Here is a 19,777-nt window from a genome sequence, read left to right on the forward strand (position 1 = left end):
TCTTGTGTAAGTTTCACACTCTAAAAAATGCTTTGGGTCAAATATGGACAAACCCAAACGTTGGGTTAAAAATGTAACCCAATGGCTGGGTTTGTCCATATTTGACCCAAAATTGGGTTGAAACAACCCAGCATTTTTTAGAGTGCTGTGCTTATTTTTGTTGCTTATTTCAAATTAAAAGAGTTTGTAGAAAGTGTATTGTCTTCCACAAAGCATCCTTTTTTGTCACAGGCTTTCTAGGTTTTCTTTTTTTTTACCTCCAGTGTATGATTATACATACAAATAGTTTGATACACTTGTATTTATTGCTTTAAATTTTACATTTCATTTGAAGTCAAGCCTTGCTTAAATCTTCCATTAATTCTCGGAAATTATTTTGAATAATTTAAATAATCTTTTTTGAATAAATAATAATTTGTTACATTTATATGAATGCATTTTTTGAAGTAGTGTGATTAATTTAATTTGTAGTTTGCATCGTGTGGCTGAAGAATTGAGAACTGTTATGACTTTTAATTGTCGTTTTTACAAGATATTTCAATTTAAGATAGCAGCAATAAGTAACACAACTGTATAAATATTGAGTAAAACAAGCTGATATCAAGCTGTAAAAAGCGGCGAGTTGACATAGGTAAATCTGATTCGTTTCCTCGTTCCACGTGGACATGTGGTCTATTTCAGGGTGAGGACTCTTTGAACTTTTAGAAGACAAACTCTGAGTGTTTTGTATTGACTGATCCCTATCAGGTTCTCATCACGTTGCCTAGCCAACACAAATGTTATGTTAGAATGATTTATAGACTAGTATTTATGAATTATTTATATACTATTATAGTATTTATGAATTTATTTGAATTAGCTTTTATTTTTATATATTATATTTCATTTTAGTTTGATTTAGTGGTGCTTTTGTCATTTTTTTTAAATGTTACAAATATATTTCTATTTAGCAATTTTATCCCAGTTTTAGTTCATTTTAGTACTTCAACCTCAACTTATCAAATTTTTTAATCAAATGTTTTTTTTTAGTTTATGATTTTCATCTAATATTTATATTTTTTTATACTTATAAATAAGTAATTTTTATATATTATATATAAAATATATATTATTTATATTTTCATGCTGACGGACATGTGTACTTGTTTTAATTAATTAATGATATAGATCTCGATTTTTAGTCCTTATTGGGTTTGTTTATATATTTTAAACTCATTGCATTTTTTCTATGTAAATATTTTGCAAACTTTGTGTAAATCTGTATTGTATTTTAATTTACTTAATATATAATATTTTATTATATATATATATAGATTTTTATTTTATTTTACTTGAACTTATTTCAATAAATATTTTGTTGTTGTTGTTTTAGTCAAAAACAACACTGAGTGTCCAAGAGTGAAGTTTGAGAAATCTTTTTCTTGATAGATTTCATATTTTAACCTTCTGTCTTATACTTTTATATATAGGCAACACAAAATAAAAACAATTGTGCATTTCTAACGTACTTCATAACGTATTATGCATGTATTCTGGCTTGCCAGCAGAGTTGAGCTGCAATAGTTTTATATAATACTATTACATTCAGATTCAATAAAACAAAAGCACAATTCTATTTCAGCTGCTTTACTCGTGCAAGTCAAAACACACAGCCATCCATAAAGCCTTTTGACACGCCATTGGTAAATTGAATTACACTATTCATGTGTTTTACAACCACCATAAAAGATAAGAAACCAGTATTCAAACAGTATTGCATCTTATCTTTCCAACAGCAATCAGATTCACTACATTTGCACTGTAACTTCATGGTCTCAACAGTACGTTCTTCTAAACAATTTACATATTTCAAGTCATTTAAAGTAAAGAGCCAAGCAAAATGTAATATTTTCACTAGTATATGACAAAAGAATGAGACTACTTCAGATGACTCACTAAAAAACATGTACAGTGTAAGAGCCGGGCGTGTGTCCATTAACAAGCACTGTCCAGCATCCCTCAGTTGATTTAAGTACGTAATAGACTTACACAATGCATTTGCTGGGTTTATAGCTTATATTTATTACTCTTGTATTTAATAAGCTCACCTCAGAAAGAATTTGTGCCCTCTGACAAATAATTTAATACCAGTACATGGGTGTATACAGCTATATACATCAGTACAAGGCTATAAAGGAGTTACACAATTGTGTGTAGACATTTATAGGATCAGATCCGGTGACCTGAAATTAAACAAAGAACAGTGTTCATTTCCACTTTAAGTTTAGTTTCCCCGGGCCAGATCATTTATTAATTTCTTTTGTTAGCTGATCATTGGTTCTCAGTGACGTGAGAACGTGTTTACAACAGTTTAATGATTACAGAATTCACTTTCAGGCTCTTATCTTCCAAACTGTTTTATATTTTATTGGGTAACATGGAAATCTGAATCACGCGTATTGTTTAAACCTATGCTGAAGCTTGTTGTCAAAACCATTCAAATATTAACAACAACAAAAAACACTACAGCGATGCAAAGCACACATAAACACTTTATTTTGGTTTTACAGCTCCACTTGGTCTTGACTGTCTGTTTTAACTTCTTCTGTCGAACTGGCTTTCTGTCTCCGGTCTGCTTCCGTTATTGTCATTGGATGCAGTGGGAAAAATCCAGCCAATCCTACAAGGAGAAAAAAAGGATCAGTGTCACAGAATGTGTGATTTGTGTTATCAGGTGACTTGACTTTTGCTGTAATCACTAAGCATTGTTTTCAAATGAAATAAGTGTAACTCCTCCACCCGGGTCCTTCTCACCCCGCTCCGTGCGGGTCTCGAACCCGGGTCCTTCTCACCCCGCTCCGTGCGGGTCTCGAACCCGGGTCTCCGGCATGAGAGTAAAGGTGCGTGCACACTACAAGTGACTTTGTCGCTGCAGGTCGCCAGTGGCTGGCGGTGAGGTCGCTAGTGGGCGTTCCCGCTACTGGTTGCCTAGTAATGTTTGTGAGTGACATTCACGGATGTTTCTCCATGTTGTAGACAACAAATCCGTTTTCTTGCCACTACAAACAAACATTTTGGAAGGAAAATTCTAAATATAAATGGAATCAGTATAACATGCATAATATTAAAGATGAACGAGAAACTGTGAGTGCTTTTTGCCATCGCGGCTATTTAATTGCAACAAACGGGCAAATACCGGTCTATATGGGTCCACGAAACCAGTCAGGCTCTGAGTCAGTACTGTGAACACCACTGTATGCACACGGAGATACATCACAACTTATAGCACAGTTTCTGACTGCTAAAATTAGCTTCTCGTTCAACTTGCCTCTGTCAGAGAGTGACGGATGATCACGTGCGCTCCACTGACTTCACTCCTATTGGTTGTCGCTCCCGAAAGTAGCTCTTCATTTGCATAAAGTTAAACACATTTCAACTTTGTCGCTACCAGATACGCGCCATCAGGTCGCCAACGGCCGCGATCGCGCGTGTCGCCGGAAAACGCCCGCTCCCCATTGAAATGAATGGTAACGTGTCGCTTTGTTGCTTGTAGTGTGCATGCACCTTCAGGCGTTCTAACAAGGAGGCTAAAGACTGCAGCCTCTAGCGTCTGTCGCTAGAGCGCCTATTGAGATCAGAGGAGTGAGGTTTACTCGCACAGGAACTACTAGCTGGCCTCCGTTACACTCACCCCCCTAAACCTCACTCCCATCCGGGTCACGGCACCAATGTAACCCCTCCACCCGGGTCTCCGGCATGAGAGTCAGGCGTTCTAACAAGGAGGCTAAATAAGTAAGAATTCTCCTTACCTAGAAGTTTGGCCACTGGTGTCGTCGTATGGGCGCCGCATCCAATCCAGTACTTGATCCTTTCGTAATTGAAGGCGACGAGTTTTTCATTATGATTGTTCGGGAGAGGGTCATATGAGCCCAGCTGCTCGATATATTTACCGTCTCTCGCCCGTTTGTTATAAGCAGCCACAATGCGGTAGAAAGGTCTGTTAGTGACGCCTCCTAATGCCAGCCTGATGACCACATGCCCACCGTGATATTTCTTGAGCAGGAAAGATGCTAAGACAAAGACAATAAATACACTTTATTTTAAATATTACTTCATACTAAGTATACTACAAATTCATTAAAGGTCCCGTTCTTCGTGATCCCATTTTTTTAACTTTAGCTAGTGTGTAATGTTGAACTCGTTACGTATTTCTGAAGGAGGGACTTCATAGAACAAGGAAGTAATCAGCCCGTTTTTAGGACAGTGAAAACAGCCGTATACAGATAAGTACATTTTGTGAAAAATACTATGTTTTTTTACATGCGAAACATGAACACATGTTATATTGCACACTGTAAACACAATCAAATGGGACCTTTAACATATTGCTTGAGACTAACTGGTATAAATATAGTAAAACTTTATTTGGAGTACTTTATTGCACAATGCATATTTCTTAATATTAAGCTTATTTAAAATGTTTTAATACCACTATTAGTACAAGGATAGTATGATCACTGTATAATATCAGTCTTTAAATGCAAGATATTTAAAGTGTACCTAAAGCGTACTTGCAATAGTTCCACCTTACCACAATCAAATATACTTAAGTATATCTTTAGTTGGACCTCAGTACTATTTTTGCATTAAAGGGATAGTTACATAGGGATAGATTGGAACTAATTTTGTACTTAAAGGGATATTTCACCTAAAAATTAAAATAATCCCATCATTTACTTAAGCCATCCTAGGTGAATATGTCTTTCTTCTTTCAGCCGAAAGTTATATTTAAAAAAAAAATCCTGGCTCTTTTTGGTACAATATCTCTTTAAGTACAAAATGATTTGTTCCCATTTAGAAGACTTTAAGTATATTAATTTAGTATACCAAAAGTACGATTGCAGGGTATTTATATTAAGTAGCCTACATGAATATGAAAATGTATTTGTTTGTGGTGGTATATACCTGAATTAATTTGAAATACATTTATTTTATGCTATTTATTTTTCACTAGAGCAGCATTTTGAGAAGTGTTTTGTATCATAAACATGAGGCTTTAATTCTGAAGTAAAGCAGTAATACTGCACTGTAAAAATTTTACATTTTCTAATGACTGGTGGTCACATCTAAATTTTTCAATTGGCCCAAGTGAGATTCTGCATATTTAATTTTATCCATTTTTTTACAGTGTGAGGTCCTGGATGATACATTTTAGGTGCCTTTTTTATTTGACACACATTTCAGAATATGGAGTCTCCACTTCAGATGTTCAGTTGAATCTTGTGTGTTATGCTGCCTTCACGTGCTACTGGAATTATCGTAAATACTAGTTCCCTAGTTAATAAATAGGACACGAACGCCCTCTCAAGTCAAACTTTGAATGCGATAAGATCACGACTTCAGATGTGCGAAGTAAGTTAGGATTTATCCGACAGCATTAGATTAGTAACGTTAAACATCCCAAATGTGAGTCTCCAGGACCAAAATAGAGAGCCATAGCATTAACAGTACTTACACAAATGGACCATGATTGACAGATTCCCTGTTGACAACAAAATATAGTGAGTAAACAGAACATATAAAATACCATATGACAAACTAAAATAATTGAGAGCATGCGTAATATGAACCGGTTTTCGCGTAAAACCCCCACATACCTTATAAATCCGGTAACTGCATGCAGAAACGTCTGTACTATTATGAAATATAAGCTTAACGTGTTAGTGGTAGCGCTTGAACACATACAATATGAAGACAGTCGATCAACAACATGACATTCGCAAGGGCGCCGACATGTTTTTCTTGCGGACCGGAAGTGTTTCTTGATGCTACAATGGCAAAGGCTTTGCTTATGAATATTAAGTACGTTACGTGTCGTCAGTACGTTCTAGGAATGTAACGCTACCGCAGCGTAGCGTCATTAATATTCATGTTTCTACGCTGCGTAGGTGTAATGTGATAAGTATAGACACTAGGTGGCGGTATTGTTCTACGAAGACCTGTTTTGCTTTTTGAAAACACGAATTAGCAAATAGTTTATTTATTCCATGATTTATTCAGACCTATGATTCAGACGTACAGTTCCGGTCAAAGGTTTGGAAACATTACTATTTTTTATATTTTAAAATAAATCTTTATTGCTTATAAATATTTATTTATTGAATAAAGATTTAATACATATTAAATTAAATATCATTAAATATAATTTTCTAAATACAAGCGACTTTAAAATGTAATTTATTTCTGTGATCAAAACTGAGTTTTCAGCATCATTACTCCAGTCTTCAGTGTCACATGATCCTTCAGAAATCACTCTAATATGATTTATTATCAATGTTGGAAACATTAAGTGCTGCTTATGTTTTTTTGTTTTTTTTTTGTTTGTTTTTGTTTGGATAAATACAAAGTTTAAAAGAACAGCATTTATTCAAAATAGAAATATTTTCTAACTTAAATCTTTACTATAATTTAACACATCCGTGCTGAATAAAAATAAAATCTTCTTTGAAAAAAGAAAGAAAAAAATGACTGAACCCAAACTTTAACGGTAGTGTATATTGTTACAAAGATTTATATTTTGAATAAATGCTGTTCTTTTTTACTTTTATTTATCAACGAATCCAGAAAAAAATATCACAGGTTATAAAAAAATATTAGGCAGCACAACTGTTTCTAACATTGATAATAAATCTGCATTATACTGATTTCTGAAGGATCATGTGACACTGAAGACTGGATTAATGATGCTGATAATTCATCTTTGATCACAGGAATAAATTATATTTTAAAATATATTAAAACCGAAGACCATTATTTTAAATTGTAATAATATTTCACAATAGTACTATTTTATCTGTATTTTTGATCAAATAAATGCAGGCTGAATGAGCATAAGAGACTTTAAAAATAGTAATATTTCCAAAATTTTGACCGGTTTTGATATTATTTTCACCGTCAGACAACTAAAGTATCACACCAGCATGGAAAAGCCCAGCTCTAAGTTGTACTGCCACATCACTGTTTTATAAAGTGCATCGTCATTAAACTTGCCCTGGAAAGTTGAAGTAAGTATTTAAATGAATAAAGAGTGAATGAACAGATATGCGGGGCAAACCAAATGCATCTTTTATGGTGGATCAGCAGAGAAAGTTGAGCTGAAAACTCCCATTCTTTTCATGTGTGTGTGATGCTCTTGTGAAGATCTCATGCTCCTGTGGACCATAAGACAAGCTTTTAAGGCCGTAATCATCCGTGACTGTCCTTCCCAGCTTCTTCGGGTGACCAGATAACGCACCAGAAAAAAGAGAATTCCTCACTTAAGGACAAGGTCTGTTTAAAACAACAAGCAGGGAACACGATTTTGATATTCCCTCTTCTATATGTTTATATGATAAGTGGTTGAGCCAGTGTCAAATCATCTAGAAGTTTAGTAATTGGGTAAATGATTTGTTTAAGTTGATCATCTTCATCTTCATCTTTGCAATGAGACCACAGCAGAGATGGAAACTGTGCATGCATCATAAATCTGTATAAAGAAATGCTTCAGTTTTGCAACTTGAATCCACTGTTTCTGTACCAAATATCAAATTAATATTGATTTAAGTCAATAAATAAACCCCAGAATGAATAGAAAATAATCAAATCAAATGTATTATGCTCATCATCACTAATACAATCCAAGATGATTGACTTATTATATGCCACCATTTCATCGTAATGATTTTAATCTGCTTTTATCATTATGGTGTGGTGGAGACAGAAGCTGGTTATGGACTATATTTTGGTAACTATAAGATTTTGACTCAAGCGTCTCTAAATGCTCATATGTGTTTGTTGTTTAGTAGTTGTTTTAAAAGTTGGATTCAAACACCATCATGTTCGTGCTAATAGTTAGTAACCACATTGACATACATTAAATCAATGTACTGTATGCACTGGAGTATGATAGATATTAAACAAATGATTGAACTGACTTGGGGCAAGTTGTCCTGTTTTCTTGCACTTTTATACAATATATTACAATATCTGTTGTCCAAAACAATGCATTATTTTTTTTTATGCAACCTTTTTTATTTTTGCTTTTTAGATAGATAGATAGATAGAAAAACTTTATTGTCTGTCTTTTCACGAATTGCTGTGTTTCATAATTGTGTTTACACAAGATCCTATTGTGACAAGATACCAGCTACATGGGGCAAGTTGTCACAAATGGACCAACATGTTCAGTGTCTTCATAGTTATTTTAAAGGCCTTTATTTGCTTTGATTAAAACTGGGAGTAAGAATATCCAGTTAAGGGATCTCCTCATTAATATAACTGATATTATATACCTGCATGTTTTACAGATCTGACTGTTTTAAGTGTGAGCATGTGATCTGTTATCTTCTAGGGTGAAGAGAGTTTGGCTTCACGAGTCATGGATCAAATGATCTGTTTTATCTGTCATGGGCTTGTGGACGGATTCACTGAAACTAATTCGGACTGCATGCAAAATGGATCCTGCCACTTTCATCATGGGCAAACAGAGAGTTTCCTTCATTCTGGTGAAAAGAGGGATGTCACTGATTAAGACATCTCGGCATGTTTATCACATGTTATTAAGGTTTGTGAGAGTCTCATGACTCTTTTATTTAAGAGCAAAACATAAGCTTATACATTAATGTTTGTAACTTTTAATTAATGTTTGATTTGCAGATCTATACACTTCTGTATCAGAGGGTGTAAACAGAAACGGTTATACCGCATTTTTCACTGTATTGATTGGGTAAGTAAATATTAAATATACAATAACGGCATGTAAACCAAACATCGCATTGACCAAACCGAAGTACTCATGATATTACATTTATGCATAGCAAGTTTGTTTGGCAAACCGTTTAAATGTATTGCAATTATAAGTCAAATAGGTTCTATATTATTATTCATACAAATGGCAACAATCCAAGAGTTGTAACATTGCAACGTCAAACCATTTTACTTTGTTTCTTGATGTAATCTTACGTTTATCTTAATATAAACTTTAGTAAACGGCCTTAATCAAGCAATTTGCATGTGAATGTGGCATCTGTAAATGAAAGAGATGAGAGAACGATTCCAGTGATGCCACGATCAGATCAGTTTGAGTGGCCTTCTGCACGTAGATTTGTCCTGGAGGATGATGGAAACAAATCATTCCCGTTGAAGGGCTTTATGGATGTAAAAGCCTTCTCTTTTTCTTGAGTTGGGCAGATTAGATGAGATCTCGTCTCCTCTTCATAGCGTGCCTTTAGCCGAGAGGGCGGTCAGGCCAGACAGTGGCAGCGCAGGATAGTCACACTTCATTAAAGATAAGAGCTCTCACCCCTGCGTTTAAGAAAGATACTTAACTCGCTGTGACCTCCCCGCTGGGTCGCGACCTGATCACACTTTGAGCGCGCAAGTTCAAGAGGTCAGACTTCAGTTTGCAGGACGCAAGAGGATATGGCCCTGTTCGTCTGAAGTTTCCCTGAGATCACAAAGACAGTTTTGTAGAAAACCAAGGTCGTTTTCTTCAAAAACATACATAAATCTAGCGAATGGAGTGCAATACATCTGAGGCATTCTTCACATCTGAATGACAAATAAACTAGCATGATAAAAAGCATCTACATTCTTAAAAATAAAGGTTCTTTGTCGGCATTGATGAACATTTCATGGAACCTTTCCATTCCACAAAAGGTTCTTTAGATTGTTCAAATTATATTCACACTAAGAAAAAAAGGTTCTTTTAAGAACTGTTGAAAGGTTCTTTGGGGAACCAACAATGGTTCTTCTATGGCATCGCTGTGAAAACACCTTTGGGAACCTTTAGGACTGTATATGTACATGGGTTTTTCTTTGTAATGTCACAAATGTGCTTTTTTTAGTAGTAACCTAAAAATACAGCAGGATGTTGAAGATTTTTTTTCCTTTTTTTAACTGAATTAAATCTAATCATTTAATAACATTTCGTATTATAAATCATAAAACCTGATTTAGATTTTTTTATTTGGATTTTGAATCTTAGATTTTTATATATGTGACACAACAGTGTTCTTGTCTGATTTTGTTTCGTTTTTTTTTTTTTTTTGTTAAAAAGAAAGAAACTGAACAGAATGGGCTCATTTTTAAGAAAATTGCAATTTTATCCCACCACAAGGATGTCAAAAGGGGTAATCAGGAACACAGCAGGATCTTAATTTGGGTCAATAGATCTTGATATCAGTTAATGTCCATGGTGTTCTGGGCAGAGCAATGACTCCTTTACAGAGGATTTGCTGCAATATGTTTTTCTAACCCTAAAGACCAACTTTAGATAGATTTAGATTGCTGTATTCAATTACAATTTTTCCTTTCTGTGAGGAGTTAGCATGTTCTCCCGGTGTCTGCATGTTTCTCCCGGTGCTCCGGTTTCCCACACAAAAAACACGCAGTATAGGTGAATTGGAGACGCTAAATTGTCTGTAAGTGTGCATTTGTGTGTGTGTGAGTCCCAAGCCATGTAATGGGAAGAGTCAGGGAAAGACCTAGCGACCTATCCCGTAAAAATCATCGCCAAGAAAATTCATGGACAATCTCTCATGTATGGCAAGAGATGGCTTATAGAAACACCAAGAGTCGGATGCGACTGAAATGCTTATGAATGAGTGAAACTGGACCAAATGTTTCATGCTTTTCATATTGTTAGTTTCTTTCTGGCTCTGAAATATGTGTTTGACAGAATTCATAATTGGCACTTCATTTGCGAGATAAAATGTAATTAAAATATTCATGAGCATGTTGTAATTGAAACATGCACTTGGGTTGATCTCAGGTCATTTTAGTCAGTGTAAATATTATTTAAAAAATATCCTGATGAATGATATTACAGAAAAGAAGAAGAAAAGAAGCTACCAGACAAATCTAAATTGTTCTTCTGTTGGGCACTTCTGGTAATGGAAGTTGCTTTTGATAGAGTTGAATGTTGCTATGGGCCAATAGGTCAATATCTGCGCTTCATGTCTTTGCACATTTTGAGGATTATTAGTGCAGGGCATTGGCTTCTTGACTTTATTGGATTCTGCGGGTGAATTTCTACAATCACTTATAGCAAAATTATGCTACTTTTTCATTGCTCACTCTAATCATGGGCTAAAGAAGCGCTCTGACATCCCATTCATATTTATACATATTAAAGCAAGATTCGTTTGAAATATTGTATTTAAATGACAAAGACAGGTGACACGTCTGCTTTTAGGTGATAAGGCATTTTGGCAATGCAGAGGACTATCTTTTCAACTGCTGTTTACCAATAAGTGTCTAAGACGTCTGCAGCTCGCCTTGATCGGCCCCCACATTCCTGCGTTCCTTAAGGAGTCCCCTCAAACACGAGGGGTTCTTCTCCTCCACTCCAATCCATCTCTGCGATCCAGCAGGCCTCCTACTGCGCTCCTCTAAAGCCTGTCAGAGGGGGGAGTCTCCAGATGCATGTGCTTCCAGGCATGGGAGTGTATACTAGTGCCTTCCACATACAGGAATTGCAACATCTACTTTTCAAAACTGCACTTGGGAAAAGTGAAACTTCAAAACGACGTGAACATGAGATGCGATGCTTAATGCATGTTGCAACTCAAAAGGCTTCACATTTTTTGGTTTTGATTTCACCTTTCACCAAGAAGTGAGCAAACTCATGATGGATGAAAACATGCATGGGTAAAAAAAAACGTACATTGAAGGAGGGACTTATCAAGAGACCATGGCTGCATCCGAAATACCACATACTTATACTATATAGTTGGCAAAAATCAATATGACAAGAGTATGTGTGAATTCACAGTGCTCATTAAAGAGTAGGCAAAAAGTACCCAGATGGCCTATACTTCTGGAAAGAGTCTGAGTGTGTGTACGATGGACACTTTAGTATCCCATGAGGCCACGGGAGAGGATTTGTGAAAGACAGTGACAGTGCCAACATGGTGAGTGTCTGGATTAAATTTATACTAGAACATACTTTTTTGAGCGGCCATGAAGTAATAGTGGGAACTATTACTCAAGAGAGTATGTGATTTCAGACCCAGCCCATATCAGCCTTAAATTAGCATGGTTTTTGCATGGACAAGCACACCTTTTTTTTTTTCTTTTTTTTTTTTTTTTTTTACAGAAAATGAAAATTGTATTTTGAAAAATCTACTCTATTCTTTTTATTTGTAAAAATTCTAAATCTATTTTTTTTTAATAGGTTATGCATTTTCAACTAAAGCAGTTTAGTGTTTAAATGGCAGTTTAACATACCCTTTTGGTCCACTCTCTCTCTCTACTTTGCTTTTTAGTAAAAGTGCATTTTTTGGTAACACTTTACAATAAGGTTTGTTAGTTAACATTAGTTAATTACATTAGTTAACATTAACTAATAATGAACTGCACATATACAGCATTATTAATCTTTGTTCATGTTAATTTCAACATTTACTAATAGGCTACTTTATTAAAATCTTGTTAACATGAGTTAATGCACTGCAAACTAACATGAACAAACAATGAAGAGCTGTATTTCTATTAACTAATGTTAACAAAGATTAACAAATACAGTAACAAATGTAGCCTATTGCTCATGGTTAGTTAATGTTAGTTAATACATTAACTAATGAACCTTATTGTAAAGTGTTAGCCTACCAATGTTTTTTTAGTCAGCATTGGTAGCGATCAAATTGACAGCATTAAACCCAAGGTGTAACCAGTAAATATCTGTTTTTGAAAACATTGGAGTGGGGTGGGGGTAGCACAAGTTGAGATCGAGTGTAGTTTTTTTTATATAGTTATCTCTGTACAGTTTTAATATTTCCACGTGCATGTCACGTGTCATTTCTCACAGCGAGAGAAACTGTGAAGTTAAACAAGCAGCGACTCTGTTCACACACGCAACTCAACACACTTTCACTCTCTCCGTCTGATAAAATAATTCTGCTTGGTAAGCAATAACACATTGTGATAATTCTCAGCAGATGTGAACATGCCTTAGCAAGTTAACAAGAGTCCGTGGGGAGTGTGGACAGCGTGAAGGAGAGAGGAAGAGGCCTATACCAGGCTGTGGTTTGTGTACGGCGTTCCCCAGCGCTTCTCAAACCTGCCAGCAAGGTCTGGAGCTCGTCCAGTGTCTATACACACACACACACATCCAGCAGGTTGCCCAATTTTAACAAAGACCAAATATTCCTGGGATTGAGAAAACGACTACAAAACAGTGTAAAGTAAACTAGAGCCATAATAATGTTTATTTCCAGGACTCGAAGATGCAAGTGGAAGAAAAAAATAAATGTCAGGAAGGGGGAAGCATTTCTTTCCCTCATTGCTTTTGCCTTTAAAGGGACAGTTCACCCAAAAATGACATTTTTGTCATCACTCACTCACCCTCAATTTGTTTGATTCACAAATTATACTATTTTGTAGAATATTGGTAATCAAACAGTTGACTGCAGCCATTGACTTAGTATTTGGAAGTCAATGGTGTCCATCAACTGTCTGATTACCAACATTCTTCAAAATATATTATTTTGTGTTCAGCAGAAGACAGAAATTATTACAGGTTTGGAACTACATGACGGTTATGAAAATAATTTTTGGGTAAACTGTCCCTTTAAGAAAGGGCTTTTACGTTCAATGAACGTCCAATGCACTAGTAACCAGGTGCACAAATAGTAACCAGGTGCACAAATAGAAGGCTATCATCCTTCATGTGTTGTTCTTATAAAATGTTTCCATTGCAAGAAGGATGTAAACCCAGATTTGCAACATCTTATGTGATATAGTTAACCTATATCGCCTGCTAGTGGACACACATTCATTTACACATGGAGTGAATTCCTCTTCAGTCCAATATTGTAAGAATATTGTGCAGGTGTTTTTGCTTTATTTCAGGTTTTGAATAATTAAATAATGAATGCACAATTAATCCATATATTATTTAGGCTTTAGTAGGCAATACTCTCCATGCGATTGCAAAGAGATGTGTTGGATATTCTTTAATTTTTCATATTTGTAGGCTACATTGTTTCATACATTGTACATTGTCATAACATTTTTCTTCTTTGGACTTATTTGCAATGACTCTTCTACTTAAATTGATATTAAGTTTTTGATACTAATTTTGAATCCAGTTTATACACTCTTTAGATAACGCTGGTTGTTAAACTTAAATGTTCAGATGGAGAAAACCCGTTTTTTTTTTTTTTTTTTTTTTTTTTACACTTTTAAACGAGCAATTTTAGACGATATGGCAGGATGATAGTTAGACAAATATGTTTAAATAGAAAACAGACATTTAAAGCTGAAATATATGCTCTATATAAATAATCGACTCAAAGGTAACCTATAAATTATCCACGCTCAAGTCAACCGGATATTAACTTTAAAGTTTCATGTTTTCATAACATTATCCATGACATCACTTTTGAGTGTCTCTGGAAAGAAATCTGAGCATTTTTTTTTTTTTTACCGGCATGTCCTTTTACTTATTCTAACTTGTTTGCAGAACTATCTTAAGATCTACATAGACTACAGTGTAAAGTTGCTGAAATAAAAGATATGATTTAGCCTATAACAAATTTGAGTGCACACACACACACACACACACACACACACACACACACACACACACACACACACACACACACACACACAAAACCCCCCTCAATAATCAATTTATGAACACCATTAATTATATGCACTTTGGAAAGTCCATGTTGCAACAAAATTATGTATGGGGAGAGAAAGGTTATGTGCAGTTGTGTAATTATGAAAAGATTATTTATTTATTTATTTTCTGACTAAATCCTGAAGTTCTGTTTTCAGTTCTGTTTTGATAGTTACCTATGATCACCTGTGCGTCTCTGACCCGCGTGCTGCTCACCAGAGCCGGACACTGAGGGCTAGAGCTCCGCTGCCGGGCACCAGGTCCTTCCCTACCGGAACATCTGCATGTGAAATCGCCATTTCACCCCGCCACACTCCCTAATTGTTGTAAAAATTATTTGTGAAATTGCTTTCCACCAGGAGTGTTCGCCACGGCAATTTCCACACAATCTCAGCGCGCGGCGGTCCCACAGAGCCGGACACGCGCACAGCCATTCAACCTAAAGATTCTGGAGGATTTTTTTATCATGTGTGCTGTTATACGACTCCCAGGTCTCGCGGAAAAACAGGTGAAGTGACTTACACTCTTAAAATGAAGTTTCGGCTGGAGTCACGAGCGTTTTTCGATCATAATGAACATTTTCTAGTTGTTCAGTAAAGGCATCTGTAACCTTTGAAATATTGGCTTTTTGGTAACACTTTGTTTTACAGTGTCCTTGTTACACAAGTTACATTTAGTTTCTGTAGTAATTACTATAAACTGCATATTACACACAACTAACCCTAAAACCAAACCCTATTCCTAACCCTAGTTAATTACTTAGTACTTAGTATTACACTGTAACACATGCAGACACCGTAAATAAAGTGTAACCAACTTTTTCAATCTCTAAAGAACCATAGTCAACTCAACAACTCTATCCAGGTAAAAGGTAGGCTATTCTTGTCATACCTTTTATTTTCCTAATATAGCATGTGTATTATTATTACCGTAACTATTCAGTAGGATATTCTATCTATTGAATATTTTGAATGTTTCCGGCCAAGTCTCTTCATCTTCATCAGGTCTTGTGCATCATCATGACCCTCTCTGACCTCAGGTAAGTGTGCTGAAGTTTCCAAAAGCTCTTGTTTCTTCTGTTCTTTATTTACACAAACAAAACAATTCGAATCAGATTCTTCATGATACAACACTGCAAATTGATGGATATCTGCCGTGTTTCTCTCTCCCCCCCCCCCCTATTACTCACAATCACTTTATCTTATTTAATAATGATGATAAACATAATTCTACGCTATGAATCTATTAATAAAAATAGCAAGTTATGATATATTCACAAATGTCAAGTTAAAATACACAGGTTCAATTACAATCGTTTTCCTGTACACAATGCACACATTTAGGATCACACAGATTTCCCCATGATGGCATACATATGTTAGTTTTATTGTTTCAATAGTAGTTTTTGTATATAACAATATTATAGCTATTGTATTGTATTATATTATATTATTTTATTGTGTGTGTGTGTGTGTGTGTGTGTGTGTGTGTCTAGTACAGAGAGAGAGTCCAACGCATTAAACTGACGTTTCATTTCAAATGAGAAATGAATGAAAACTCATTGTAACATTTCCTGTGTTGATTTAGAGTGGGAGGGCAGTGTGCTTGTGTGTTTTCTGCAAAGTTCCTCCCGATTGGACGGCAGATCTCGGGCATTACCCTTCCTCTCCATGCTGTAAAAGAGTGCCGAAGAGCCTATGGCAGCGCGCGCTTCCTCCTCCCACTATGTGCGCCAAAGTTGGCCACTTAAACTCCTCTCAGGCAGCAAACAGCAGCTGTAATCAAAACTAGCAGATCCTCTCACTAATATTTACTCACAGTTGCTTCAGAGCACATTGCATGCTTTACTCTGCTCTTGTTTTGGGGTATTCACTGTAAGAACAAATCTGACTTTTTCTTCTGCACACTGGGCATTGTCCACTGGTGCGCGCGCGCGTGAGTGTGTGTGTTTGGATTTCTTTTTTAAATTCTTTGGATCCGTTACAGTTTCCACGGCGCAAACAACACTGGAGCTTTTATGTGATTGATTTCTTTCATTTATTAGTGAGAGTTTCAATAGTTTTGGGAGTAGCTGGAATGGCTACTTTACCAGGAACAGTTCCTCGAATGATGCGGCCAGCTCCAGGCCAGAACTACCCCAGAACCGGATTCCCATTAGAAGGTACGAAAACTACTTATTTTTCTTATTATACGGCTATTATTATTATATATAAAAAACTAAACAAAAAAAAAACATTTAAATCACATATTTGTAATTTTAAAATACTGAGATTTTTTAGAATAAAAAAAAGATATTAAAAAATAAGTATATGTCAAGCACTCTTTTAAGCGATAGTGATACGATTAAAGAAACGAAATAGTCAGAAATATGAACAAGAGTTAAAAAATAGTTCATAGTTATGAAATCAGTGATTTAATAATTGACAACAAAGAGATTTTTTTTCTGGCAGCGTTATGAGTAAAATGCTCCAGTCTGGACGTATGATTTCCATACGCAGCTCGCGCATTAAATGGGAACGTCTTTCCTATCGAGTGAATTCGTGCTTAAGAGCAGTTTGACGAAAGCCTTCCAACCCACGAATCCTGCAATCTGTGGGATTTGCAGAAGTATCTCGCAGCAGTGAAGGGAAATAAAACTGGCTCAAAGCATCACACTAATATTTGTGTTGCATGACTGGGAATAATCGAGGTTTAAAGTGGCACATCTTTAGTGCCTCTTGAATGGCAATTAGTGTCCTCAAGTGTTACATCCTCTCCTAACGCATCAGATAGGCTGATAGTATAGAAGGATTCTTTCAGGAAAGAAAATGTGTGAGAATGAGATTTTTTTGGATTGATTCTGCAGGCTTTGAATAATCATTCGCATCTTCCAATAAACACAAGGCGTTACGCACGATTACGTGATAAATGACATTAGCTGATATGATATGATTAATCAGAATGACAGCATGTAGATGTTTTTGCGATAAATTCGGCGCAAAGCCTGGATGACTCACAGCATTTGTGAGTTTATCCTCAAAACTCTGAGATAAAATGATCCACAAGTAGCCTACTATTGTATTTTGACAACATGTGTAATTTTACGTTGCACAAAACTAATGCGTAATTGCAAGATGCTCTACAAAATGTAGATTTAGCTAATCAATATCACAAAGTTAATTGCACAGTTAACATGGGTGTTGTAAAGTGTTACTTTCTTTATCTTACAGAGAATGCTATTGTTTCCTTCTTTCAATCGCCCTTTTTGGGCCTGAATGTTTTCCCGCAGTCTCAACGCCTCTGGGTCAAGGTCGAGTGAACCAGCTCGGGGGAGTTTTCATCAACGGAAGGCCACTGCCGAATCATATCCGACACAAAATAGTGGAAATGGCCCATCACGGCATCCGACCCTGTGTGATCTCCAGACAACTGCGCGTCTCGCACGGCTGCGTGTCCAAAATCCTCTGTCGGTACCAGGAGACCGGCTCCATTCGCCCGGGAGCAATAGGTGGAAGCAAACCCAGGGTGAGTGAACGATTTCACCAAAACAAATGCTTCCCTCAAACATTTCGCAATGGAGAGCTTATTTTAAAAAAAAGTTCTTAATGGAAACGAATGATTTATAGTAAACAGAATGCGCATTTATTTTGTTCTACACTAAAGCAAGTTGCAACACCCGACGTTGAAAAGAGAATCGAGGAATACAAACGCGAGAATCCAGGGATGTTCAGCTGGGAAATCCGGGATAAGTTGCTGAAGGACGGGGTGTGTGACAGAGGCACGGTTCCTTCAGGTGAGGCCTCTTCCGGTAAGCACCATTTCTTTCTTACTGACATTTAGAGGACGTTACGCACTTCACTGCATCTGTTTAAATAATGGAACATTCTGTATTCGGTTCTGATTAAATTTGGAATTTCGGATTTTAGTGTGCTTTGATATATAAATGGGAAAAAAATATGATCACATGATTAGTGTTATGATTGTTACACTGGGCGTTACAGTGATTATTATCTCTCTTTATAGTTAGCTCCATTAGTCGGGTTTTGAGAGCTCGTTTTGGCAAGAAAGATGACGATGACGACTGTGATAAAAAAGATGAAGACGGAGAAAAGAAAACCAAACACAGCATCGATGGGATTCTCGGGGACAAAGGTCAGAGGCCTTTACATTTCTCATTGTGTGCGAACAGATGCGAGGAAACGTGGTGCGTAAAAGTTGTGTATTAAAACTCGAACTCTGCTTTTTGAGGTGTGGATCAGTTGTACTGACAGATCATGATGGACTGGTGCTATAATTGGTGCTGCTGTTGCAATTGATATTTCATTAAGTAGTTATTTGAAAGGGACAGATGCTGCAGTCCTTCATTCTCGCCAGGGGGAATCTGTGCGCCCCCTTGGAAAAAAAATGGCACAAATAGCTCTCATTATTCATGCTGCTAGCTGTTCGGTACTTACTCAATTATTTATGTGAGCCCTGACGTCAGGTATTTAGCCTGGTAAATTAATTTGTGTGGCACATTCCATTTCCCTTGCGTTTTAACGACCCCCTAAACGACAACTGACAGTTTGACCCATTTGAGAATCGATGTCAGTTTAAGCAACTACATTACGCGGGACATGTGGACCCGGTGCAGGGACTTGTTTTGGCAACATTTTGCATTTATACGTATTATATTATATTATATTATATTATATTATATTATATTATATTATATTATATTATTATATCATGACCTTCATATTGTGAATTGAAAATATTTATTTGAAAACATTTTAATTGAATTGCTCAACTTAAGCAAACTGAAAATTTCTGAAAAATATTTTGGGACATATTAATATATTATTATATTTATATATTTTTTTTACCATATATGTCATATATGTAGCTTTAATTAAACATACTATTTTAATTCGAAATATAATATTATAATTCTAAAAGGTCATATTATTACAATAATGCACGAATGTATTTAATATTATATTTATAAAAGGTAACAATACGCTTTTGCCTTTTTCCCCCCTAAATGCGGTTATGAACAATCTCGTTTTAAGCCTTTGTAACCTTTAGACTGAGATACAAAAAGAGAAAAAGCACTGGAGCCGGGCAGCAAAAAGAGTAACTGGACCGGTGACCCCCCATTCAAAGATCCCAGAA

The 19,777-nt window shown here is 35.9% G+C and overlaps 2 protein-coding genes across 3 annotated transcripts in view; one reads left to right on the forward strand and one right to left on the reverse strand.

Annotated features, from left to right (window-relative positions):
• Positions 1-2,513: 2,513 nt before the first annotated feature.
• Positions 2,514-5,827, reverse strand: mrps16 (mitochondrial ribosomal protein S16). Its single transcript, XM_079597322.1, has 4 exons — positions 5,637-5,827; positions 5,495-5,521; positions 3,789-4,049; positions 2,514-2,659 (listed from the first exon to the last, which is right to left on the reverse strand). The coding sequence occupies exons 2-4, from the start codon at positions 5,505-5,507 to the stop codon at positions 2,544-2,546; spliced, it is 390 nt and encodes a 129-aa protein (XP_079453448.1). The 5' UTR covers positions 5,508-5,521; positions 5,637-5,827; the 3' UTR covers positions 2,514-2,543.
• Positions 5,828-16,325: 10,498 nt separating this feature from the next.
• The window catches only part of pax7a (paired box 7a), a 62,658-nt gene continuing 59,206 nt past the window's right edge, over positions 16,326-19,777 (forward strand). Inside the window, exons 1-4 of one of the 2 annotated variants that reach the window (XM_079597477.1) lie at positions 16,326-16,805; positions 17,913-18,148; positions 18,287-18,416; positions 18,647-18,775. In XM_079597477.1, the coding sequence (XP_079453603.1) occupies positions 16,721-16,805; positions 17,913-18,148; positions 18,287-18,416; positions 18,647-18,775 (580 nt within the window). In that variant the 5' untranslated portion in view covers positions 16,326-16,720. Of the gene's footprint in view, positions 16,806-17,912; positions 18,149-18,286; positions 18,432-18,646; positions 18,776-19,777 lie in introns of both variants that reach the window. The other variant, XM_079597476.1, reaches the window with a different exon arrangement.

Source organism: Phoxinus phoxinus (genome assembly GCF_949152265.1).
Source record: "Phoxinus phoxinus genome assembly, chromosome: 22".
Classification (NCBI taxonomy): Eukaryota; Metazoa; Chordata; class Actinopteri; order Cypriniformes; family Leuciscidae; genus Phoxinus; species Phoxinus phoxinus.